The sequence below is a fragment of the Aethalodelphis obliquidens genome, unplaced genomic scaffold (genome assembly GCF_003676395.1).
Source record: "Aethalodelphis obliquidens isolate GAN/ISIS:26980383/991018 unplaced genomic scaffold, ASM367639v1 scaffold83, whole genome shotgun sequence".
Classification (NCBI taxonomy): domain Eukaryota; kingdom Metazoa; phylum Chordata; class Mammalia; order Artiodactyla; family Delphinidae; genus Aethalodelphis; species Aethalodelphis obliquidens.
In genome coordinates, this window is record NW_020838027.1 from 5,813,590 (window position 1) to 5,839,047 (window position 25,458).

General features: G+C 53.2%; 1 protein-coding gene across 2 annotated transcripts; it reads right to left on the reverse strand.

Annotated features, from left to right (window-relative positions):
- Positions 1-422: 422 nt before the first annotated feature.
- On the reverse strand, positions 423-21,467 carry SCNN1A (sodium channel epithelial 1 subunit alpha). 2 transcript variants are annotated; one of them, XM_027093356.1, is made up of 13 exons: positions 21,355-21,467; positions 20,519-20,879; positions 13,013-13,280; positions 12,043-12,230; positions 6,864-6,967; positions 6,319-6,482; positions 5,782-5,880; positions 5,451-5,568; positions 2,884-2,962; positions 2,694-2,751; positions 2,508-2,563; positions 2,270-2,345; positions 423-1,842 (listed from the first exon to the last, which is right to left on the reverse strand). In XM_027093356.1, exons 2-13 carry the CDS (start codon positions 20,872-20,874, stop codon positions 1,462-1,464), a joined length of 1,947 nt encoding a protein of 648 aa, XP_026949157.1. In that variant the 5' UTR covers positions 20,875-20,879; positions 21,355-21,467; the 3' UTR covers positions 423-1,461. The 2 variants fall into 2 exon arrangements, with proteins under 2 accessions (XP_026949157.1, XP_026949156.1); XM_027093355.1 differs by having other exon boundaries at positions 21,025-21,454.
- Positions 21,468-25,458: the final 3,991 nt, after the last annotated feature.

Genomic DNA, 25,458 nt, shown 5'->3' on the forward strand with positions numbered 1-25,458 from the left:
CGAGGCAGATGAGGACGAAGATGTTGCAGCTGCGTGGTGAGTGGTACTCAGCGAATACAGAGGAGGATTACACATGGTGGTAACCAAGGTTGGGAAGGAAAGGAGGTTCAGGCCGTGGACAGGGGCACATCATCCCAGGAACTGCACAGCAGGTCTCCTGACGGAAGGGCACCTGTCTTCACCTCCCACCTGAACATGGTGATGGGCACATAGCAGATGCTCAGCAATGCCCGTGGAGGAACTAACAAGCTAGTTTGTCTCTCCTAAGGCCCCTGAAGAATGGCCATTGCCGTAGTGCAGCCAGGGGTACGGGAGACTGTCCCTTCCCCCAAGCTGGGACCTCCCAGGTGCTTGGACAGTGACCCAGGACTTGCATCCACTCCCTGACCCTTTCATGGTGCTCCCATCCAGCACTCCAGACATTCTTTATGCAGCAACATTTATTAAGTACCTGCCTACTTGCTCCAAGCAGGATACTGGGCTAGACCCTGAGGATCCCTAAATGAACAAGACTCAATCCTGACCACAACGAGCTCAGTCTAGCTGGGGACGCAGACGCAAACAAACAGGAAAGTAAAATGCAGCCTCTGCACTTCCATGGATGTTATGGTGTGCTATGGGAGTCCACAGGGTAGGGAAGTGGTCACGCCTGGGCAAGGCAAGACGGGGCAGAAGCCTGCATACAAGTAATGGTATCTGAGCTGGAGTTTAAAGGATGCGTAGGAGTTCTCCAGCAGAGGGTGGGAGAAGCTTCCAGGCTAAGGAAATAGCTTGAGCAGATGCACAGAGTTCCAAAGGACAGGGATGCAGGGCAGAGGCGCTGGGGTGTGGCTCCGTGGGGGCATGGGGTCGCGAGGCTGGAAGAGTCCTGGGACTCCGACTGGGAATGGCCGAGTCTTTACTACACTGAGCTGTTCCAGCCCCTGCCCTGAGAGTCAGGGAAAGGGAATTGCCTAGCAACCAACCAAGGGGGCTTTTGGGTGGGGTTCCCCACCCAAGTTCAAGAAGAGGAGCAAATGTCTGTGTCCCTGGAAAGCAGCGTGGAGGGCCATTCTGGGGCTGAATCCAGGCATCTTTGAGGAGGAAACCGTGCATGGCTTGGTGTGCCCTTGTTTGTGTTTTGTTCTGGTTGTCAGTTGTTTCCAAGGAAAGTTCTTTGTCAAAGATCCAAGTTTGTCTTGGCTGATCCAAGGGAAAAGAGGACTTGTCTGCACTCGGGTGGGGAAACCGGAGTGTTCTCGAGGCAGGACCAGCGGGTACAGGGCAGGAACCGAGGCCATGCTAGCCATGGTTCTCCAGACAATTTCCTCAGCCCCCTATCCAGCCTGCTTCCCTGCCCCCCAGCACAGGCAGCTGGGCAGCTCTGAGAGGCAGCCCCAAACATTCTCTAATCCTGCCAAGGCTGGTCCCCGCCCACCGAGGGAAGCACCTGCCATGGGGAGGGGACACCGCCCTTCCCTCTCAGGGCTCCCCCGGAGTGTGGGCGGACGAGCTGGCCTCCGTGGAGCCTGATGGAGCCAGGCGGGGGCCCAGGGTGGCATAGGCAGGTGGAGGGGCTGACAAGGCCAGGGAGGTGGCAGGGCCCGCCGCGGATGAGGATGGAGACGCGGGGTGGGGGCAGAAACGGGAGGGGAGGGAGGAAGGTGGAGTGGAGGCCACCTCCTGGGCACCCCTGCCCCCTCGGCCTGGAGACCAGTATTGACTTTGGAACCTCCGGAGCAGCATGAAGAATGTGATGGCCAGGAGGTCAAAGATGAGCTCGGCCATCTCCACCACAGACAGCACGGAGGAGCCGAACCACAGGCTCCACTGGCTACCCAGGTTGGACAGGAGGGTGACCATCTGTAAGGAGGAGAGGCACACTGACCACTCAGAAGAGGAACCCTGCCCTCCTGCCCGTAGGCCCTCGGCCAGCCCGCTCAGCCTCTCCTGGTCCCGGGGCCCCTGGCCTCTGCTCCCCTCCCCTGGGAGCACACGGCCACTGGTTGGTTTCTTCCAGGGAAAGCTGAGAACCAGGCCACGACGGGGACGGCTGAAACCCAGACCTGTCTCAGGGGCCTTCTCCCCATCGTCCGTCACCCCCTGCCCCAGAGACTTCACCCCCAGTGAGCATCCTCCTTCCAACCTTCTAATCCTTTCCCTTGCCCTATCCCCTTTCCACCTTCGAGGCCCAAACCCTCTGGCCCACAGAGGCCATCCCTTGTCTTTACGGACAGCCACCCCGCTAAGATCCCCAAGAGATCCCCAGCCTCAGTGAGGCAGGACGCACCGTGACAGAGGGAGACTCAGAGTTGGTTTTGTAGTTCAGCTCCTTGAAGAAGATGTTAAGTTTGGCAATCCCATCTCTTTGGCGTTGGGGAGAGGGTGGGAAGAAACGGCAGAGGGTTAACTTCTCTGCCGCTCGAAAACACCCTCCTCCAATCAACCGTATCAATGACCCCTCTTCCCAGGTCTGTTTTCCCTCCAAAAGATTCCTTTCCCGGGGCCGGAACCAGGGTAGGACTGACCTCTTGTTCTTGACGGTGTAATTGTTCTGTAGGGACAGCATCTGGAAGACCCAGTCCTGGGAAAGGATTGGGGTGTCAATGGGGTCACCCCAGAGTCTTCAGGCTTACAGGGATGGGGTGGGGTCATACACAACCATAAGCATATGGCCAGAAGACCACAATGTTACACACACACACACACTTTACCTGGGATGTCACCGAGGGCCATCGTGAGTAACCGGCAGAGAGCTTGTAGGTGGTCATACTGGGGACGGAGAAGGTGCTCAGTGATGGGGGGTGAGGCTCTCCCACTCAAAGCTGGGCTGAGGACCCCGTATTCTACCCAGCCAAGCAGCCAGCTGCCCAACCTGCGCTCCGGGGGGAGGGGGAGGCTCACTTGCATGGCTTCCGGCACTTAGTGAAACAGCCCAGGCGGTCTGAGGAGAAGGCGTCCTGGAGCTTATAGTAGCAGTAGCCTGCGGGTGCAGAGACGTGCTCATTTCCCTAGGCCCCCTCAGCCTTCTCCACCCCACACCCAAGAGGTCTCCCAAGATCCCTGGCGCCCACTTCACAAGAGTATTACGTAGCGTTACAGTGATGCCTCCCGAGTGGCAGCAACAGAAAATGTTGAAGAAATTAAGCTAAGTCCAATAAAAAATAAAATCAACCAGGGTACACCTCTGTAAAGATGCACAGGATATGGACAAACATTTAAAAGTCAAAGAAGGAAATGGGAACAATTTTAGTGCAAGAATAATGAGACACAGCGAGATACCCCTTCACACCCACTAGGATGGCTACAATGGAAAAAGACAATAACAAGTGTTGGTGAGGATGTGGAGAAACTGGAACTCATCACTGCTGGGAATGTAAAATGGTACCACCGTCGTGGAAAACAGTCTGGCGGTTCCTCAAAAGGTTACACATAGAACTTCTCTATGCACCAGCAATTCCACACCCAAGAGAATTGAAAACTCAACACAAAACTTGTACACAAATGTTCAGAGCAGCATTATTCACAAGAGCCAAAAAATGGAAACAACCCAAAGGTCCATCAACTGACGAATGGATGAACAAGATGTGGTCCATGCATACAATGAATATTATTCAGCCATAAAAAGGAGTGAAGTACTGATGTGCGCTACAAAGTGGATGAACCTTGAAAACATTATGCTAATGAAAATAAGCCAATCACAAAGGATCACATATTGTGATATAAGAAATGTCCAACACAGGTAAATCTTACGGTAGATAGAAAGTAGGTTAGTGGTTATGAGGGGCATGGGATGGTAGGGGCAGGGAGGGAGCCTGTGGTCGCAGGGAAAGGGGAGATGGAGAGGGCTAATGGGTACATAGTCTCTTTTTGGAGTGATGAAAAGGTTCTAAATTGATTGTGATGATTGATACACAGCTCTATGACTGTGCTAAAAACTGAAAGTATACTGAAGTTCCACTGTACACTTTCACCGGGTGAGTTATCCGGGAAATGAATTACCTCAATAAAGCTGTTACCAAGAAAAAAAAATAATGGGACCGTGAATTCGCCCTTCACCCCTATTTCCCAAGTTCTAAGTAAGGTTATTTTGTCATTCTTGCTACTTTTAGTCACCCGTCCAGAAGTCCTTCTTCATTTCTGACCCAAATCTCTCTGTCTACCAGGGTTTATATTATTAATTACATAATTAATCTTTAATTAGGAAGAGTGGGAAACAGCTAGGCCCTTTTCTCTGGAAGTAAGCCATCCTCAGGAAACTCAGCAGACTGTGTTTTCAGCCAGGCTCCTCTCCCTCATCCTCACAGCTTCTCAGCAAACAGCAATGTTATTTTTCTCTCGAAGATCTTTTTTAAATTCACAACCACTTAGCAATCACTGTTTGCGGGTCGGGGGAGCAGTGGGCAGAGTCCCTGCCCTGCGTGTCCTGGGACATCACGTCTTCCCTCGGGAACCTCAGCTTGTTCATCTGAGAAAGAAGCCCGTCAGGCCAGACGCCCTCCGAGCTTCCCTCCAGCTCTGATGCGCTGTGATGCTCTAAGGCCAGAGGGCTAGGAATCGGAAGGCCGGAAGGCCGACTGCAGAGCACAGGCAGGGGGAAAGCTGAGTGCAGCAGAGCCAGGAAAGGAAGTAGGCAGAAAGATGAACACAGCAGAGCCAAGACAGAAGCAGCACGCAACTCTAGGGTCTGCTGTGGCCCTGCCACATCCCCTGGGAGGGGTCAGCTGTGCCAGGTAAGGGCATGTGCACAGGGACGCCTGCCCTCTATCTTCTAGTCTCTTGGGGATTTTCTTTCTCTCTAAGCACAGCTTCCCTGCTGAATAACTCAGCTGTAGAAAAAAGGAAAAGGGATTGGTCAGCTCCTAGACCAGGGTCAGGAGGAGAATCTAGTGCCCTCCAGATTCTAGGTAAAACATTCCTCCGTAAGCCATTCCAATCTATGTACTGGGTTTCTAAATGACATACCCACTCCCACTGCACTGATACCTTATGTACATTATAAAACATACATAAAATGGAAGATGTTAGGGAATGAGGCAGATGCACATAACGTTTAGTATTTTCTTCCTGCCCCCAGTGCCAGTGCCCAGCACTGGCCCTGCTGGCGCCCTGGGGAGTGAGCCGGGAAGCTACAGTCAGAGCGCAGAACCCGGGGGAGATCTGCTTCATGGCTCTTCCTTCCTTTTTGCTGCGAGTCATTTTTAAATGAGGCCATCCCATTATAAACACACAGAAGCCAAAACAGAGAGAGAGAGAAACTGTGAGGGAGGAACAGAGATAGAGGAGAGACACAGAGAGTGAGAGGAAAACAGAGAGGGGTAGCATCTAAGGGCCGGAACCCAAGAGTCGGCAGGAGAACCTGCCAGAGACCGTGGGAGCCAGAAGCCACGGCCGGGGCACTGAGGGTGCAGGGCTCCTGGGACTGTCCTGGGCTCAAGTGGGGTGTGGGGCCGGGCCTCCCGCAGTCTCACCCCAGGAATTATGCTTCCTGTAGTCACAGAACTCCACACCCCTGGGCTGCGGGTAGAAGATGTAGGCACAGCCACACTCCCTGATCATGTTCACCTGGAAGCAGGAATGGATACACACCTGCAGGAGGGGAGAATGAAGGGGGAGGGGGTCAGGACTGCCCTCCCCGACGCAGCTCCAAACGGCAGGGGAGGGGAGCACAAACCAGTCCCCGCAGTGCGCCTCCATCCCTCTCTCCACCCGTCCCCATCACCCATCACACACACCCTGTGGCTTTGGCTGACCTGCACTGCAGGCCTGGGAGATGGTCGCCATAGACAGGCTGAGCCTCACCTGCTGCGTGTACTTGGTACCGTAAAGGTTCTCCACTGGGACATCGCTGCCATTCTTGGTGCAGTCGCCATAGTCACCCCCAAGTCTGTCCACGGCTTCCTGCGAATGCAGAGACATGGAGAAGTCAGAGGTCAGAGGTCAGACCTCTCGTTGTCAAGGCCTCTTCCCGGCCTCTGTCTTCCCTCAGTCCCAGGCTGTATGTCCTACCTTACCTCCTCTCCTATCTGCCTCACCATTTCAAAACACACGCCCGGGACTACTTCCAAGGACACTGGGCCCGGAGCACCCCCTGGAACCCCAAGCACGCCCCGCACCCCTTCTCGGTGCTCTCGCCCGAGCCTCCCCCGCCCCAGATCCCTACTTCCTAACGCCCACTCGGCCGGGGCCCTCACCCCTGGTTTCTGCTCCTGAAGACCTCCACGCGCTCGAGGCTCCCCCTGCACGACCTCTTCCGGTCCTCTGGCTGTCACCCCCCAGGCCCTCTCCCCGCCCTTCACCTGAGGCTCTCTTCCCAGGCCTCGCAGTCAGCCTCCTTGCCTTACTCATGCTGATGGAGGTCTCCATACCAGGCCGCAGGTTAAAGCCTCCGTCGTCCATAAAGGCGGGCTCATCCTGCCCGTGCACCATCACCCTGGCCCCGGTCACCGTGGACAGCAGCGGGATGAAGTCATTCTGCTCCGTCCGCAGCATCAGGGACAGACCTGGGCGTGCAGGGGGAACAGAGTGACGGGGGTCTGGGAGAAGCATCTGGGGGTGGAAACCCACCCGCCCACCCTGCCTCGTCTCTAAGCCTCCCAGGGCAGCAAGTTCAGGAAGACCTGCAAATGGGCTTGGCAACCCCTGAGCTGGATTCGGGGTGGGGTGAGGGGCAGCGGAAGGCAGGACTGGGACAGAATTCCTACCACACCTGGAATGTACCACGTGATGCCCACGGGGGAGAAAAATCAAAGAGGATTTTTCCAGGATACAGATGGGCACGCTGCAGTGAGGCCCCAAGCGTCACTAGGACGCGGGCTCAAGGTGGGTAAATGCGGGTGCACAGCGCGGGGGAGCGGCTGGGGCCGAGGTCAGGGGTGGCGCACCGTTGTTGACCCCAGGCATGAAGGACATCCAGAGGTTGGAGTTGTTCTTGTCATTGAAAGTGTAGCAGTTCCCATACATCGGGTGGTGGAAGTGGGAGTAATTCCTATGCAGGAGAGAGAGAGGGGGGTCAGAGGGGAAAGTGCAGGGGGTCAGGGAGAGGAAGACTTTCAGAGCCCTTTGTTTCCTGATCACCTACTATGTGCCAACACAGTGCTGGGAGCCTTGCCCACAAGCCCTCAGTCACTCCACTGGGCATCATCCCTACTTCACGGAAGAGGGAGCACGGGCTCGGAGAGATCTAGTAGCTGCCCAAGGTCACACAAGCAGCAAGGACGAGATGGGACACCAACCAGATCAGCCATCTTCTAGCCCAGGCTCCTTCCACCCTACTTCCACCCTTCCACCCAGGCTCCTTCCCTTCCACCCTACGGTGAGTCCAACTGACCTCACTGGCCTTGTGACCCTCCCGTCACTGTGCTGCACTATGAACTCCTGCAGCACCCCTAGCTTCTCGTGTGTCTCACTCTTAGTTCCCCATTTGGTTTATAATCTCCCTGAGGACAGGAGCCACATCTCATTCATGTCCGAATCATCTCTAGGGTAATGGTGTGGTTCCTGGCACACTGGAGACACAGGAGATCGTTAACAGCTAGCTGACAGATGAACGGAAGGGAAGGGGGGTCCGGGGGGAAGAGAGTGAGACCAGTGAGCACAAAGCTTCAAGGAGGAAGGTCAGATGCGAGGGCGGGAACGGGGCCTCTCACGTCAGCATGCCTCCCACTGGTAGGTCCAAAGCTGGGCTGGGCTAAGTTTGGGAACAGAGAGAAAGGAATCACAGATTTGTGTTGCAATAGGAACACGATTTGACAGCAAATCACAGGTCCCCCAACAGGGAGGCTGTGCGGGGCTGCAGCTAGAGCCCACACGGGAACAGAGGGGATCTGTGTTCTAACTACCCTGCCCTCTGGGAGCCAGTGAGGGGAGCAGGGAGAAGAGGGGGACGAGGCTTTGGGCCGAGAGAGGTAGAGGAGGAAGGAAGAGAAGTAGGAGAGGAAAGAAGGCTGGACGGAGGTCAGGAGCGGGGTGCTGGCTGCACGGCCTTGAGCAGCCATTTTTCCCTAAGCTTACTCTCCTCATCTGTAAAACGAGGAGATGGAACTAGATGATCTGGAATGCTCCATCAGCCTTGAAGAGCAAAGGCTCCATCGGCCTTGAAGAGCAAAGGTGTGAAGTACTGGTGCACATTCTGGGAAGGGCTAGGAAGTCAGCATTTCCAGAACAAAGGCTTCCCTCAGGGAGAGAGGAAGAAAGAAGCGGCCAGTCCTGCAAGGCCTGTGAGCCCTGCTCAGAGGAGAGGGACAGGGACAGTGTGGCAGACGCACACCCCGGGGTGTTTGCAGCAGGTGGAATCAACAGCGTAGACACAGCACCATGCATCATTCTTAAACTCACAGAGCTTAGTTTACAAAATAAAAAGTGACATGAGATACATAACACAACGCCATTTATGTCCACATTACACACACACTGGGTAAAAACACATACAAAGAGAAACACAGTAAGCACATTATGAGAATACGTATATGAGCAGCAGCATAACGTGACGGTGAAGAGCACGCGCTCCAGAACGAAACAGCTTGTACTCGAATCCTAGCTCTAACCAGTGTTAGCTGGAGGACCAGCCCAGGCACTTGATCTCTTTGCGCTGCAGTTTCCTCGTCTATACAATGGCGATAATCATACTACTTACTTCACAGGGATACTGGGAGGATTAAATTACACTCAGAACGGTGCTTAGCACTCAGTAAGAGCTATGTAAATTTGCTATTAAGAGTAGAGGGATTCAGGGACTTCCCGGGTGGCACAGTAGTTAAGAATCCACCTGCCAATGCAGGGGACACGGGTTCGAGCCCTGGTCCGGGAAGATCCCACATGCGGCAGAGCGACTAAGCCCGTGTGCCACAACTACTGAGCCTGCGTGCCACAATTACTGAAGCCCGCGCACCTAGAGCCCGTGCTCCGCAACAAGAGAAGCCACCGCAATGAGAAGCCCGCGCGCCGCAACTAGAGAAAGCCTGAGCGCAGCAACGAAGACCCAACACAGCCAAAAATAAATAAATTTTAAAAAAAAGAGTATAGGGATTCGTTAAGACATCTAAAGTCAAAAGGACAGATATAACAAGGGGAGGCTGGGGAGAATTTGCAACCCCCACACACCGCTGATGAGAATGCAAAACAGCACAGCTACTTGGAAAACAGTCTGGCAATTCCTCTAAATGTTAAATATAAAATTACTATGTGACCCAGTGATTCCACTCCTAGGTATCTCCTAAGAGAAATGAAAATATACATCCATACAAAAACGTGTACAAGAATGCTCATAGCAGCATTATTCATAATAGCCAAAAAGTGAAAGCAACCCAAACGTCCATCCGCTGAAGAAGAGATAAACAAAATGTGGCTTATGCATACAATGGAAAGCTATTTAGTCAGAAAAAAGGCAGGAACTGGGGGGGATTCCCTGGCGGTCCAGTGGTTAGGGCTACGCGCTTCCACTGCAGCAGGGCACCAGTTTGATTCCTGGTTGGTGAACTAAGATCCCACATGCCTCTCGACGTGGCCAAAAAAAAAAAAAAAAAAAGGCATGTATTACTGATACACACTGAAACATGGATGAACCTTGAAAACAGGATGCTAAGTGAAAGAAGCCAGTCACAGAAGACCACATATTGTGTGACTCCATTTATATGTAATGTCCCCAGCAGGCAATCCATAGAGACAGAAAGTAGAATAGTGGTTGCCAAGGCTCGGAGGAGGGGAAGGAACAGGGGGTGAGGAAAATATTCTACAATTAGACAGTGGTAATAGCTGCACAATTCTGTGAATATACTAAAAACAAATGAACTGTAGCCATTAAAAGGATGAATTTTGTGGTATGTGAATTATACCTCAATAAAGCTGGGTTTTTTGTTGGTTGTTTTTTTTTTGCTGTACGCGGGCCTCTCACTGTTGTGGCCTCTCCCGTTGCGGAGCACAGGCTCCGGGCGCGCAGGCTCAGCGGCCATGGCTCACGGGCCCAGCCGCTCCGCGGCATGTGGGATCCTCCCGGACCGGGGCACGAACCCGTGTCCCCTGCATCGGCAGGCGGACGCTCAACCACTGCGCCACCAGGGAAGTCCCTGTGTTTTTTTTTATACTTATTTTTTTATTTAGGCTGCGCTGGGTCTTAGTTGTGGCTCGCAGGATCTTTTAGTTGCAGCATGCATGTGGGATCTAGCTCCCCAACCAGGGATCGAACCCGGGCCCCCTGCATTGGGCACACGGAGTCTTACCCACTGGACCACCAGAGAAGTCCCTCAATAAAGCTGTTATTAAAGAAAAGATTATAGAGAGAGGGGAAAGGGTGTTGGATACAGGGGAGGAGAGGACTGAGAAAGCCATGATAAAGCGCTTGAACTCAATTCCGAAGGCCAGAGAGACACTGAAGGATTTTAAACGGGCCTGACTGGAATAGTTAAGTACAGTGAAGTGCAGGCAGAACCCTGAAGTATTAAAGCTTCCTGTGGTCGCAGAATAAAGGGAGGATTGAGAGGCAGAGAGACAGATTAGAAGGGCTATCATAATCCCGGTGAGAAATGAGGCTCTGAGCTGAGGAAGTGACCTAAGCGTCAAGTCTGAGATGAACGATGGACTTTCCATTGATGGGGAGGCAGCAGCCTGGGGCAGGCAAAGTGAGAGGGTGACAGAGCAAGTCGGTGGCAGGTGTGGGCTGACCCAGGCTCAGGTGCTGGTCTCACTTCCCCAGTGGCAGCTTCTGTCCTCAAACAAACACAGAAACAAGAGACAGGAACAAAGGTGTGCGCTGGGCAGAGTGTGTGTTCCAGGTGAGGGGTGGCGGCAGAACCAGGTGACACGTGGCCCTAGTGACAGAAAAGGGCAGGGGTCCCTGTAGAGTGGAGACGCTGCGTCAACACCCTTCCTCAGCCAGGCAGAGGCAGGGAGATGGTGCCTGAACACCGAGGAATAGGGAGGGGAAGGCGGGGGTAGGAGGGGCCAGAGGCTACAGAAGGGGACCTCCCTGTACCCCTAGCCCCTCCCAGCCCTCAGAGAGCTGGCAGCTGCCGTGACCTCTTTGCAAGGACATTATGACAGGAGATGTGACTGAAAGAATGCCTGGCGGGCATTGCAGTAGAGTGGGGAGGACCCTTGGCTCGGGCTGGCCTGGTGGCCTAGGGCAAGTCACTTCATCTGTGTGAGTGTCATTTCACAGGAGTAATGAGACCCACCACTCACTGCAGTGCGTAAAGTGCTCTCAACTCGTCATCTCTTGCACTTGGAGATAGACGTTATCATCATCTTCATCACTTAAGAAAAAGTGCCAAGGGACTTCCCTGGCAGTCTAGCGGTCAAGACCCTGAACTTCCACTGCGGGGGGCGTGGGTTCAATCCTTGGTCAGTGAACTAAGATCCAGCATGCCGCACGGTGTGGCCAAAAAAAGAAAGAAGAAAAAGAAAGAAAAAGTGCCGAAAGGACAAGGATTTTTCTTCTTCTTCTTTGATGTGTCCCAAATGTCTACAGCAGTGATGGGCGCACAGCCCAGACAGTCAAACATATTTGTTCAATGAACATTGAATGAATCTCATTTCCCCCACTTTACAAAGAAGTAGGCTCCGAAGAGTGATGTGAAATGCTCAGAGTCACCTGGCCTGGAAGAAACAGAGCCAGAGCAGGAACTGAGGGTCAGACTCTGACTCAGTCCACGCTGGGTCCACTATGCCACTACTGCCGCGTCATCTGAGCAAGCGGGGCAGGGGACCAGACGACCTTCCAGGCACTCTGGAGTTTGATGCTAGTGAGAAAGAGGCCTTAGAAAAATGGAGAACCATGCTTCCAGCCCTTGGTTTCTCAAAGCCGGACCTCAACCCCAGCCTTCCCAGGGCATCCATTTGAGGCTGCTTCACTCAGACCCAGCCCTGCAGGGAGCAGCAGAAATCCTGCAGGACAATTCCTGGGGCAGAGGTTTGGACCTGAAGTCAATGCTTCTCCCTCCTCCCCACCCGCAAGCATTTATTTAGTCAACCAGCATTCCGGGGTGCTGGCCATGCTGGGCCTCAGGCTGGCGCAGGGAAGGAGACCCCATGGGGAGCACGAAGCCAGGCCTCAGGGACAAGACTCACGCCTCATTGCAGGAGACCTGGTTGAAGCGGCAGGCGAAGATGAATTTGCCCAGCGCTTCCTCCTCCAGCATTGGAGTGTCCTGCCGTCTGGACAGAATGTTGATGTAGTGGAAGCGGTACCACTCCCTCACTGCATCCACCCCTGATGAGTACGTCCGGTAGAAGCAGTCCGAGTTGTTCTGGTTGCACTAGACACAGAGACCAGAGAGTCAGAGGACCAGCAGCAAGGGCAAGCAGGACGGGGGCCAAGGTCAAGGAATGGATAGTCTGGGGTCCTGAAGCCAGATAGACAGGGGTGGGGAGCCAGGAGTGGGAAGAAACAGAAGCCCCGAGAAGAGCGGACCCGGAGAGCAGGGGATTAATGGAGGAGACCGGGAGCTGCACACACCTCGGGGTCATTTATGCAGTCCGAGGAGGGTGGAGCAAGGATTCTTCTCCCCATTTCACAGATGGGAAGACTGAGGAATCAAGTGGTTCGTCCCAGCACCAGAGCGGGGACTGGAACCCCGGTCTCCAGGTACCATGCTCCGCTCTCACTAAAGGGGCCTCTCTTTCTTCTCTCTGCTTCTCTCCCATTTATTTTTAAAGTTTCCTTGTTACTGTCTCCCTATTCTCTGTCTTAGGCCGGCGGAGCCCCAGTGCCCCATCACACTGGAGGGTCCCAACTGAGTCCCACTGGGGGGGATTGGAATTCAGAAAGCACCTTTTCCACCGTAGATCTGACTTCTCACCCCATAAACGCTCCCACAGAGGCCCCCAGCGAGGAGCCTCCACAAGCTGGAGCCCAGAGAGATGCCATTTAATTTTATTTTTCAAACCATATTTAAGTATTTAACTTACTCATTTTGCCAGCCAGCGGACTGGGTCCGCCTTGTATCACCGGCAGCAGAGGTGGGTAGGAAAAGGGAGCGGAGCGGAGTCCCGGGCTCCGGCCGCACCAGAGGGGCGGGGCGAGGGGGCGGGGCCTTACCAGTTGGAAGCCGATCTTCCAGTCCTTCCTGTTCACCTTCGGGTTACTGTGACTCAGGCTGGAGTCGGATCGGCGGACTCTGCTGGCGGCGTGGGGCGGAGCCGGGACCGGCAGGCGCTGCAGGGGGTGCGGCAGGGACTCCCGCAGGTCGCGGCGGCCGCGGGCGTGGGCCACGAGACTGTTGGAGGAGTTGTACTTGTACAGGTCGAAGAGCGTCTGCTCTGTGGTGCGGTCCAGCTCCTCCAGGTCCTTTTTCATTTCCGTGTACCTGGGAGGGGCGATGGCAAAGGGTCGGACCAGGAGGCGGCGGCCTCGCGACAATCCCCGGCGCCCCTGGGCCTCAGTTTCCCTGTCTGTAACCGGAGAGGTCGGTTCATCCCGGAGAAGCCTGCGGGGAATAGTTCTGGGGTCTCCCAGGCTATCTCGGGGGCGAGGGGGCGTGCAGACAGGTGTGTCCGCGGAATAATAGGAGGCGACAGTGAGCTCCGGCGGTGACGGCATTTACTGCCGCGTGTTTATCGTGAGGGAGAGGCGGGAGACGCTCTCCTCCCACCTAGCCCTGGCCTGGAAGGGAACCCAGAACTTGTCTGCCCCTTCCCAGGGCGGGAGGGGGGGTGGACGGGCTGGGCCCAGACACTCCAGGGACCCGCGATGCGCGCGCCATCCCGCCCCATTCCCCCGCCCCTTCCCGCCCCGGCGAGGGTGGCTTTTGGGTCCGTCTGCCACCTGACACTTTCTAAGTCTGGGGTTCTCAACTGCATTTCTAGAATCTTCCAAGGAACTTAAAAAATGCCAATGTCAGTGCTGCATACGCCGCGCCGCCTCCCGCCTGCCAGACACCAGAGGAGACTCAGTTTTAATGAGTTTCGGGTGGGGCCCAAACACTGTAAGTTAAGCACCGTCCAGTATAAATCCTCACGTTCCTTCTTCTCAATACAAGGCCTATATGCTGCATCACGAAAGTCCAGAGTAGCAGGGCCTTAGGGATAGAATCTACCAAAACAAAACAAACACCTAGAGCACCTAGAAATTAAACGAGGTTGCAAGACACAAAGCCAATGTACAAAAATTAATTGTATTTCTACAAGCTAGCAACAAATATTTGGAAAATGAAATCAACTACAACACCATATTAAACAGCATAAACAACATCAAACACTGGGAATAAATCTAATGAAAGAAGTGCAAGACCTGTACACTGAAAATCCTGCTGAAACTAAACCACCAAGACCAAAATAAAAGGAGTTGCAGATGTTCATGGATCAGAAACTCATGAGGGGGCTTCCCTGGTGGCTCAGTGGTTAAGAATCCTCCTGCCAATGCAGGGGACATGGGTTCGAGCCCTGGTCCGGGAAGATCTCACGTGCCACGGAGCAGCTAAGCCCGTGCACCACAAATACTGAGCCCACGCTCTAGAGCCTGCAAGCCACAACTACTGGGCCCACGTGCCACAACTACTGAAGCCTGTGTGCCTAGAGCCTGTGCTCCGCAACAAGAGAAGCCACAGCAATGAGAAGCCCACACACCCCAACGAAGAGTAGCCCCCGCTCACCACAACTAGAGAAAGCCCACGCGCGGCAACAAAGACCCAACACAGCCACAAATAAATAAATAAGTAAATATTAAAAAAAAAAAAGAAGGAAAAAGAAACTCATGAGGTCTCCCAGATTGCTCTCTAGATTCAACTCAAGTGTCTATCAAAATTTCAGTGGACATTTTGGAAGAAATTCACAGGCTGATTCTAAGATTGATATGGAAATGCAAAGACCCTAGAATGACCAAAACGATTTTGGAAAAGAAGAGCCAAGTTAGAGGACTTACTCTACCTGAGTTTAAGACTATAAAGCCACAGTAATCAAAACAGTGTAGTGCTAATATAAGGATAAACGAAAGATCAATAGCACAGAATAGAGTCCAGAAATATAATCACAGATATATGGTCAACTGAGTTTTGACCAAAGCACCAGTTCAACTCAATGGCAAAAATAATTTTTTTTTAAAATAGGTGGTGCTGGAACAACTGGATACTGTATGAAAAAAAAGAAAAAGAAAAAAAAGAACCTCAACCTCTACCTTAGTCCATATACAAAAATTAAGTCAAGCTACATCACAGACCTAAACAAAAAATTCAGAAACATAAAGACTATACAAGAAAATATAGAAGAGATCTTCATGTCCTTGGGGTGGGCAAAATTCCTTGGAATAAAGAATATCTAGGGACTTCCCTGGTGGCACAGTGGATAGGACTCCTCACTCCCAATGCATCAGGCCTGGATTCCATCCCTGGTCAGGGAACTAGATCCCACATGTATGCCACAACTAAGGAGCCCACGTGCCGCAACTAAGACCTGGTGCAACCAAATAAATAAATATTTTTAAAAATATACCTAAAGAAGAAATCCTGCAATATAAAAACTTCTTATGGATCAACAAGAAAAAGACAAACTGTTTTAAAAACGAACCCCCAAAATATACAAATGGTCACTAAACACATGAAAAGGTGCTCAAGACAATTAGTCCTCAAGTGAATGCAAATGAAATCCATAATGAGGTACCATTTAACATCCATGAGGCTAAAAGTAAGAGACTGACAACACCAAGTGTTGATGAGAATGTGGAGCATCTGGAATTGCTGCTGGTGGGAGTTTAAAGTGGTACCACCAGTCTGGAGGACAGTTTGGTAGTTAAAGGTAAATCTGCATCTACCTTATAACCCTCTGTATATTTCACCCAATTCCACTTCTAGCTATTTGCCCAAGAGCAGTGAACACATAAAGACTTGTATGTGAATGTATAGCAGCTTTACTCATAATAGTCAAAAAGCTTCAAAGAACCCACATGTCCATCACCACGGCTCAGCAGTAAAAAGGGACTGATACAGAAGAAAAACAAAGACAAACAAACAAACAAAAAACCACATGAAAGGATTTCAGAAACATGAAGCCGAGCAAAATAAGCTAGACACACACACAAGAAAATTCATAGTGTGTGAGTCCATTTATATGAAGTCTAAGAACAGAAGAAACTAATGGATGGTGACAGAAGTCAGAAGATGACAGTGGGAGAGGGAAAGGAATTGACTACAAAGGGTCACCAGCTAATGGAATGTTCACTATCTTGAGTGCCAAGCCTCAAAGAGCACCTAAGATTTGTGCATTTTACTGTATGTAAATTTGCCTCAATTAAAGAAAAAGTGAACCATCAGTGCAGGCCTTCAATCACCAGAGTCAGATCTGGTGGGATCGGGTGGGGCCCCAACAAGGTAGTTTTTACAAGAGTCCCGGGAGGTCCTAGTGTGCAGTCACAATCACTGCCTAGTCCAAGTCCTCAGTCCTCCTCCACCATCTCCCTCATAAAAGACTAGCCGGCTGTCCCTCATTTTCTCCCAGGAGAAAATGTAGCTCAGGTGGAAGGTGTGTGTTTGACATTCTGAGATTTGTTTGTTGCTGGTCATTAAAAGAACAGCAGTAGAAGGAAACGTTACTGGAACTGAGATCTAATCAGCTTTCCACACTCATTTCCTAGCCTCGCCACTTTCTAGATGGTTAGCCTTGGAGAAGTTACTTTGGAGAAGTTACTTTATCTTCTCTGGGCTTCTGTTTCATCATCTGTGAAATGGGAGCACCTGCTGCATAGTGTGGTGATAAGGATTAAATGAGGTAATATATCAAAAGTACTGAGGAAAATACCTGGCCGAGTGGGTACTGTATAACTGCAGCTGTTGTTATTATTGTCATGACTGTTCTTTAATGCGAACGATAATAGTAACCTGTTGTTGAAGCAGAGAAGGCTGAGGAGACAGGAGCACTGCCTGCCACTCACCTGCCCTGTGACTTTGTGGTCTTAACAAACGTGGATCCTGAGACCAGATTCCAATTCTGACTCGTCCACCTAGCAGCTGGGTGACCTTTGCAAAGCCTTTAGGGTCTCAGAGCCTCCGTCTTCTCCTCTGACTCTGAGCTGACAGTTCCCTCCTTATCCAGCAAGCTTGTGATGAAGATCAGATCGCGATAGTGGACTTGGCAAAGTGCAGCACAGTCAGGTGCACCTGAACTGGTGGCCATCGGGCAAAGAAGAAGATGTCTTTAGAGTTTCTCCAAAGAGACAGAACCAGGACCGGAGGGTAGAAGTGACGGTGAGGTAAGCTGCAGCTTTACCTAAGGAAGAACTTTCCAGCAACAGCTGCTACAGAGGTAGTAAGGTTCCTGACGTGAAGGAGTCCATCCCTGGGAGGGGGTTGGGAGAGTGTCAGGTCTAAGAGTCTGGGCTTTCTGTCCCTGCCAGGCCTGCCAATGCAGAGCCTGCTTTCCAGATCCTGTGGGAGTGCAGGGTTGGCTCAGAGCCTTCCCCTGCCTCAAGGCAGCTCTTTGGGGCACTGCCCTTCTCCTCACCACCATGCCCCCTGCTCTGCCATCTCCAGGAAGGAAGATTCCATGACCTTCTTTGCTGTCTAAGAATGCCAAGCTCTTCCTTAGAATCGGCCTCAATCCTCCGAGGACTGGATAAAAAATATGTTCTTGGGCTTTGATGTGGCTATGTCTGGCCCTGTCTCTGGGGTGAAGAAAGCCCTTTGTTAACCAGAAAGGAGGGGACTGCTGTAGCTGACCTTTCACATTGGATTCTCAGCACCTCCTTGCTTAGCATGAAGGTCTTCAGCCTTGTCCCCTTTTCTGGCAGTTATAGAACAGCCCAGAACCACGCTCCCCCTTCTTCCTCCCCCTCTTCTGGCCACGCCCAGCTGCCTGCTGGTGGGCATCTGGTCACGATTTCCACCTCCTCCCTGCTTCCCCTGTCCAAGTCACCCATCTTGCCTCTGCCTCTAGTACCCATGCCAGCGTGGGTCACACTCAGGCTACCACCCACCCCCACCGGGCTGCATCAACCTGTCCACCCTTCCCTGCCTCTCTCCTGGAGCAGGAACCAATAGCCTGGATCCTTCCCTCCTCCCTCCTCCCTCCGGACTCCTGCTGCTCTTCCCCACAGACTCCCACCAGCCCCCCAACCCTGGATGCCTTTGCCTGGCCCCTCCTTAAAGTGCAATGGGAGAAAGAGCTTTGAGATCAAACACACTTGGTTTGTAACTCAGCTGCTGACCTAGGATGCACTGGCTCCTATGTTGGGGGGAGGGAGGGCGGATTTTTGAATCTCAGTTTCACCACCGGTTCCCTGTGTGAACTTGGGCAAGTTACGTAACCTCTCTGGGCCTCAGTTTCCTCAGCTGTAAAATGGGAGTAATACTGGTATCTACATTAGAGGTCTGTTGTGAAGATTAAATCATTTAATTAATAGAAAATTTTCATTTGTTTGTACTGTGAAGTACTATATTAAGTACTGTATGTGTTAGCCATTATCGTTGTTCATTTTTTTATTATTTGCTGTTTGACCCTGCTCAGTTACTTCACCTGCACTTCCTCATCTGCAAAAATGGAAATAATAAGGCCCATCTCCATGGACTTGTCAGGATTAAATGAGGTAGTGCTTATAAAGCACCCAGGGCAGGATCAAGCATGTAGTAGACGTTCAATACCCTTGCCCGGCTTTGAGGAGCCTTTCCTGACTCCCCTCCCTTCCAGGGTGCTGTGTTCTCTCCCCACTAAGTCATGCAGGAGGGATTTTGTTCCTGTGTGGACACCTGCCTCCCAGCCTGCAGGCCTCAGAGGCTGGGGCTCTGGTTTTCATTCCCTGGGGGCTTTTTCCACTACTGCTCAGGGCCTTGCTCCCTGCAGAGCCTTGGAAAATACGCAGGCCTCAACACTCAGCCTGGCCCTGTCCGTCTCTCACCCACATCTTTCAACCACAAGTATTTTATCGACAGCTTAGTCCTCAGGCCTGCCTGCCCTCCCCTCCCTCCCCTCCGCCACTGCCCCAGGGGATGAGGGTGTGGGAAGAGGAGGGAAAGGTTAGGGCAGAGGAGCACGAGGTTGGGAAGAGGAGAAGCAAAGTCACAGGGAGCAGGGGAGGAGAAAGAAGGCTTAGAAGGCAAATAAAACAAGCTCAGAAAGGAGATGTAAACGTCTGAGCGGAGATTCCATTTATTCCACGTTCACATCTTGGGTGTTAAGAAGAGGCAGGGTTTGTGAGTTGTGATCAGGCACACAGGGTGAGTCACTATCTCTGTGACCCTGTGCCTTACCTCTCTTTGCCTCAGTTTCCTCAAGTGTAAAACACGGATGATAATAGTACCTGCCTCGTAGGATGGTTGGGAGAATTAAAGGAGACGCCTGTGGGGTACTTAGCTGTGTCTGGTGCGTGAGGCAGCTTCTTGGTAACTGGCCCCTTACCCTGGACCTTATAAGGGGGTTAATCAGTGAAATGGCCCGGCAATGTTTCTCTGTAGGACAGGAGGTCCCAACCCTTATTAGTTCATGACACACCTTCGGACACAACAGAATCTGCCACCCCCAATGTGTGACCAATCCCAGTCACCCACAATCGCACGCACACGCCGTTTGTGTGCTCACACACACACTCCTGCGATCACACACACGTGCACTCGTAAATCTTACACTCCTTGAAGACAGAGACTATACCTCACAATTTTTATTGTACCTATCACAGTGAGCTGAAGTTATTTGTTTATATGCCTGTCTCTTCCATCCTATCTTTCAAATACCTAGCAGAGTACCTGGCCCACGGCAACAACTGCAGGAATTATTGGTGAACCCATTTGCCGGGTGCCTAGCCCTGTGTCTGGCCTGCCTCGGGTGTCCCAAGGTGTGGCAGGACTGAGCGAACACACAGAAAATGTGGGTGTGTGTAGACACCCAGCCCTGCCCTCCTGTCTTCTCTATGGTCACCTCCACACCCTCTGGCTTCCCGACCGAAAATTGGCAAAGAACGGTGATGAAACCCAAAACTTCAGGACACACCCAAGTACGTAACAGTCAGTCACCTGGGCAGGTGGACTGTACAGCCCAGCAGGGTCACCTGAGCCTCTGGGAGAACAGCCTGACCAGGGCTGTCCTGTTCTCCTGGCTCTGTGACGCTCCACGCCCCCCACCTCCGGCTCACAGAATGCTTTGCTACCACCCGCCACTTTGCTTTCTCCAGAACAACCCCCCCTGCTCAACCAACACCACCGTACCAGGGCCCGGCCCCTGCCAGCTGCCACCGCCCATCCCATCGCCCCTGCCCCAGAACCTCCGTCAGATTCATCGCCTGACGCGGAGGAGGGGCTGATCCCTACCCTGCCCTTCTGGAGTTCTGAGCATCTTGACCTCATCAGCACTCCCTCCCGCTTGCGGGAGGATGAAGGGCTGGAGGAGGAAGCTGTCGGTGCCCCAAGCCTGCTCTGGAGAAGCCCCGGGCACTAGGAAGGCGTCACTGGGCAGAGCGAGGGCCAGCCCATCAGATCGGGGGCTCCCTACCCTGCCCAAAGGGAGGTCTGCCTCGGGACAGGAGTGTCGTCTCCTACCTCTGGGTCTGAGCATCTGCCTGCCCGGTGGGCACCCCTGTACCCTCTGGAGCCCCCTCCCAGGCTCGGGGAAGCGGCGGAAGGAGACCGACCTGTAGGGATTGAGGGTGCAGACGGTGACGGCGGGGAAGACGAGCTTCTCCGAGTTGAGGTTGATGTTGAGGCTGACGGGGTAGCTGAAGTACTCTCCGAAGAGCAGGCCGAACTGCCAGTACATCATGCCGAAGGTGCAGAGCCAGAGCACAGCCCAGAAGGCCGTCTTCATGCGGTTGTGCTGCGAGCACACCAGGCGGATCGCGCCGTGGATGGTGGTGTTGTTGCAGAAGAACTGGAAGAGCTCCCGGTAGGAGTGGTGGAACTCCAGCAGGGGCTCCTCCTCGTCCGTGGACGGCGGGGGGGCCGCAGGTTCGGGGCCCGGCTCAGGCTCCTCATGCTTGTCTCCCTTCATGAGCCCTTGGGTGGGTCGGGGAGGACGAGGGGCAGGACTGAGCCCTGGGCTCTGGGTGCCTCCATTGTCACCTCGGGGCCGCGCCCTCAGCCCACCCTCAGCCCACCTTCTCCCTCTCTTGCCCGCCCCCCTCCCCGGGAGCCCGCTGACCTGCAGCAGTCGGGGGCGAGAAGAGCTGGAGCTTCCCTGGAGTGACCTCCCTGCTTCCCCGATAAGGCCACCTTTTGGGTTCTGTCCTAGAATCTCCCCTTCTGTCTCTACTGCGGTCTCTGCCCTGCTGAGTCAATCCCTTTCTTTGGTCTTCTTCCTCTGGGATCTGTGTCTTAGTTTCTCTCCGTCTCTGTCCCCGTCTCTGCCTCCTGCTTCTCTTTGGGTGTCTCTGGGCTCCCTTGCTTTGCCTGTCTCCTCTCCGTGCACCCGCCTCTCTGATCCTGCCCCCCTTCCTTTCCGCCCCCGCTCCCTCCGGTCTCTGGCCCTGACCTCGGCCCCGAGGACTGCAGGACTCCAAGAGGCCTGGGTGGCCTCCGGTTCCCCACTCCCGGGTTGTGGCTGGACTGGGACTGGTTCCTTTCCAGCTGGATCTGGCAGCCCAGCCTCTCCTCCCCCTCACCTGACAGGTGCAGCCTGCCCTCCCGCCAGGTATGGAAGCGACAGAAGCCTCATTAGCATCTCAATTAAAGGTGAGCCGGGCAGGGGGAGGGGCAGAGGAGGAGTCAGAGCTGAGAGCTCCTCGGTGGGAGGAGGGTGCCTGAGGGCAGGTGACAGGCGCACAGGGACGGGGAAGGCGAGAGGTGGCGGGGAGAAGAGTCAGGGCCTCGGAGTGGCGGGGAGCTGGCCGGCAGGGGGACCAGGAGACAGAACGGCAGGGGAGGGTCAGAGGTCTTGAACCAGGAGAAGGACCCTGAACGCAAAGCCAGGAGGGCAAAGCATGGGAAAAAGGACAAGTTAGGACGAGTGAGACTAAGGTGGGGAGACCAGGAGACCAGGGAAGGCAGGAGAAGGGAGGTGGATGGACCAGGAGAGGGTGAAGGACCGGGAGGGAGGAGAGGCAGAGAAGGGGGGTGAGGAGGAGGGAGCCGGCCCCAAAGCAGCCCCTCCCCTGAAGGAGAGCGGGAAGGCCCCCCTGTGCGGGCTTCCAGGAGCCAGGGCCCCTCCCTGGGGAATCCCTGCAGAGGCACCCCTGCGTCAGCCTCACCCCCAGGCCTTGGAGAGGAAGGAGAAGGCGTGTCTGCAACCTCCCTCCCCGCTCACTGAGGTGGGAACACCTCGCGGCCCCACCTGGCACCAGGCACAGAGCACCCTTCTCCCTGTCCGAGCTGGTCCAGCCTCTTCCCTCATGACTCCTCACCAGCACCCCTACCTTGTCCAGCCCAGGGAGGGGCCCAGGTGGAGCTGGGGGCTGGGCGGGGCCCTGGGGACATTCTGTTCTTTTTTACATCACTGGCTGCCAGGCCAGGAATGTGTAATGTCCCCAGTTGTGGTCACGGGGTTGCAGGAATGTGTGCTCGGAGAAGGGGCCAGGCAGGGCACTTGGGCAGAACCCCGGAGCCCAGGGAGCTCAGGGACAGGGGGCACCGAGGAGACAGGGAGGGATGTGGGCCGTGCAGGGAGATGCGGAGGAAGAGGCCGGGCCTGGCCCAAGGCCGCACCAGCCCTGGAAGGAAGGAAAAGCTCAATGTGGGGCTGTGTTTTTCCTCCAAAGTCTCTGCCCCAAGCAACTGAGCAAGAGAATAGTGAAGTGCCAAGTGAAGAGGGAAGGCAGAGAATGAGGCCTCAGAACAGGGCCCAGGAGGCACAGAGAGCAAACCACACCGCCGGGTGAGAGGTCTGCCACTGTGTCCCTGCAGGAGGCGTCCACCGGCTTCTCCCGCCTGCTGGAGGAGCAGGCCTGGGATGTGCAGGCGCCGGGGGCCCAGCCCGAGCGCTGATGTAGCTGGGTGGGAGAGGGCAGGCCCCGATGGCATAAGACAAGGGTCCTAGCGACAGCTGCGGAGGCCAAGTGCTGAGCGAGCCTGGCGGCGGGGAGGGAGGGAGAGGCACTCACCCAGGGGGGCTCAGGAAGGCTTCCCGGAGAAGAGGGCATCTCTGCTGGGTCTTGCAGAACAAGCGGGCTCAGGGTACAGCCCTGTCTGCGCCCGTCTCCTGTGGCCTCTTAAAGTGAGAGCTGCTGTCGACCAGGATTCCAAACGCGCCCCATTGCTTCCCTGACACGTATAGGGGACAACTCCCCTTGGAAGGGAAAGGCTGGCTTTTTCTTTATTTTCCAGATGAAGAAACTGCCCTCCGCAAAGATAAGCCAGTGTTCTGTGCACACAAAACCTAATAGCAGTAGAGTGAAGGACAGAGCAGAATTGTTCTTCGGCACGGGGATGTCTGCTCAGGGCTTTTGCCGTATACCCCAAGAGAGACCAGCCACAGACTCTTGGGGAACCGGGGCTCCCCTGCACCTGGTTTTGAACACCAGGAAGGTTCACACACTCCCACAGAGAGTCCGTGGATTGACCAGCCATCAGGGTCCTGGATTATCTCCCAGGCTCCTTGAGAAGCTCTCTCTACCGTCCCCGCCTTCCCAAGGGACATCCTACCTACAGGTGCGGTACTCAGCACCCTGCTTGTCCCATCTCAGAGTTTCAGAGAGACACATCCCTGCCTTTCCTATTTGCTGGCTGGTGCCTGAAATCCAACCACTGGCCCAAGGCCTCACTGCAAATAGTTTTCGTCTTCCTCTCAAGGGCTCAGTGAGCAGGATAGAGAGGCCTGGGCTGGGTTGAGCTGGAGAGCGAGCGCTGTGTCCCTGTAGCACCTGCCAGGGTGTGGTAGCTTAGAGACAGCAGCATTCCAGATCTGGAACGGGCCAGAGCAAGCTTGTTGTTGTGAAAAAAGCAGAAATCTGAGACCTGCACTTGTCATGGCTCTGTTTTAAATATTATCTTTTAAGGTGCAGAAAAAAATACCTGAACACGTTTTTTTCACAACACAATTTTCCAACAACATGGAGGTTTACAGGACAATAAAAGCCTCCCTCTGTCCCATTCCTTTCCCACCCCTTGGCCCAGGAGAGCCACTGTCATTTGTGTCCATCTTTTTTGGGTGCTTTTATAGACTTACATGTATTTTTTAAAAACAAGATATATTATAGTTTTTTTCCATAAATGGGACCACGGTCTAGGCATTATTCTATGACTTCCATGTTGGCTTTTAAACTATGTGCCTTAGAAAATGATAGTTTCTCCTGGGAAAAACCACAGTGGAAAAGAACATTAAAAAAAAAAAAGAATGTAAAAAAAACCACAAAATGACACTTTACCACTCTGGGCCACCAGGCTCTCAATGAAAGGGAGGGGGTGGGGTTGTAAGGCAGCCTAGATGGTCACCAAAGCCCTTTCCAGCTGGCTTTGCATCTAGCCCCTTGCTTAATGCATCAGAGAACTGAGGCCCCAGAAACAAAGTGGCTTGCCCACATCACCCTGGGAGTTGGGGGTGGGGCCAGATTGAGAGCTGAGCTTCCCCTTTCCAAGCTCAGTGATGCTCCCTGACTTCCAGAGAAGTGGATGCCTGTTCTGGGGGGCATCGGGGCCTTGTAGGTCTTGTCTTGAAGCTCCCCCAGCCTCTCCCAGAGCCTCAGCCCTTCCTTCCCCCTCCCAGGACTGGCCATCCTCTAACCCTGTGGTTTGGCCATAAACGGTGCAAAGGCTACAGGGAGAGAGGGGAGACTAGAAGGTCTGCAGTGGAATGAGGGTTGTGAGTTCGGAGGGTCTTCCTGCCTCTTGCTCCCCAGGGACAGGAGATGGTGGAAGTGATCGCTTTCTCCCCCATGCTCCAACATGCACTGCTGTACACTCTTATCTCAGTGTGTGCATGTGTGCATGCGTGTATGTGTGTGTTTCCATATGCACGGATCATATTATGAGTTCTCTGAAGACAGGCACTAGGTTTATTACCAGTGGCCCCAGGGTCTAGTGGCCACTCTTTGTTGACTCCCCCATTCTGCAGAAGACAGCAGAATTAGCATCTTGGGCAAGACTCAAGGTATATCTTTGACAGAGAGTGATGTGCTATGAGAAAGTATCCTCAAATCTAAAATTTGACACAAATGAACTTATCTACAAAACAAACTCACAGACATAGAGAACAGACTTGTGGTTGCCAAAGGGTGGTGGTGGGGGAGGGATGGATTGAAGTTTGGGATTAGCAGATGCAAACTAGTATACATAGGATGAATAAACAACGGAGTCCTACTAGAGAGCACAGGGAACTATATTCAATATCCTGTGATAAACCATAATGGAAAAGAATGTGTATATGTGTAAAACTGAATCACTTTGCTGTACAGCAGAAACTAACACAACATTGTAAATCAACTAGACTACATTTTTTTTTCCGTTAACAATTTTAATCAGTTTATTGTCTGAAGCACTATACTAGGTATAACATAGATACAAATTAAATTCTAAAGATTGCTCTTACCCCTTTTGAAGTTTACCTTCAAATGCAAAGGATAAAGCTATTAAGCTACTAAAAAAGGAGTAAATTTGGAGTCACTTGGGCAGGACAAAAAGATTTGTTTCATTATCTAGAAATAGT

Coding starts and splice junctions, on each gene's coding strand:
- SCNN1A (XM_027093356.1), bottom strand. CDS start 20,874: ATGAAGGGAGACAAGCATGAGGAGCCTGAGCCGGGCCCCGAACCTGCG. Junction 2,564..2,693: donor GGCCCTCGGTGACATCCCAG/GTAAAGTGTGTG, acceptor ATCCTTTCCCAG/GACTGGGTCTTCCAGATGCT. Junction 1,843..2,269: donor CTGAGTCTCCCTCTGTCACG/GTGCGTCCTGCC, acceptor TCCTCCTTACAG/ATGGTCACCCTCCTGTCCAA.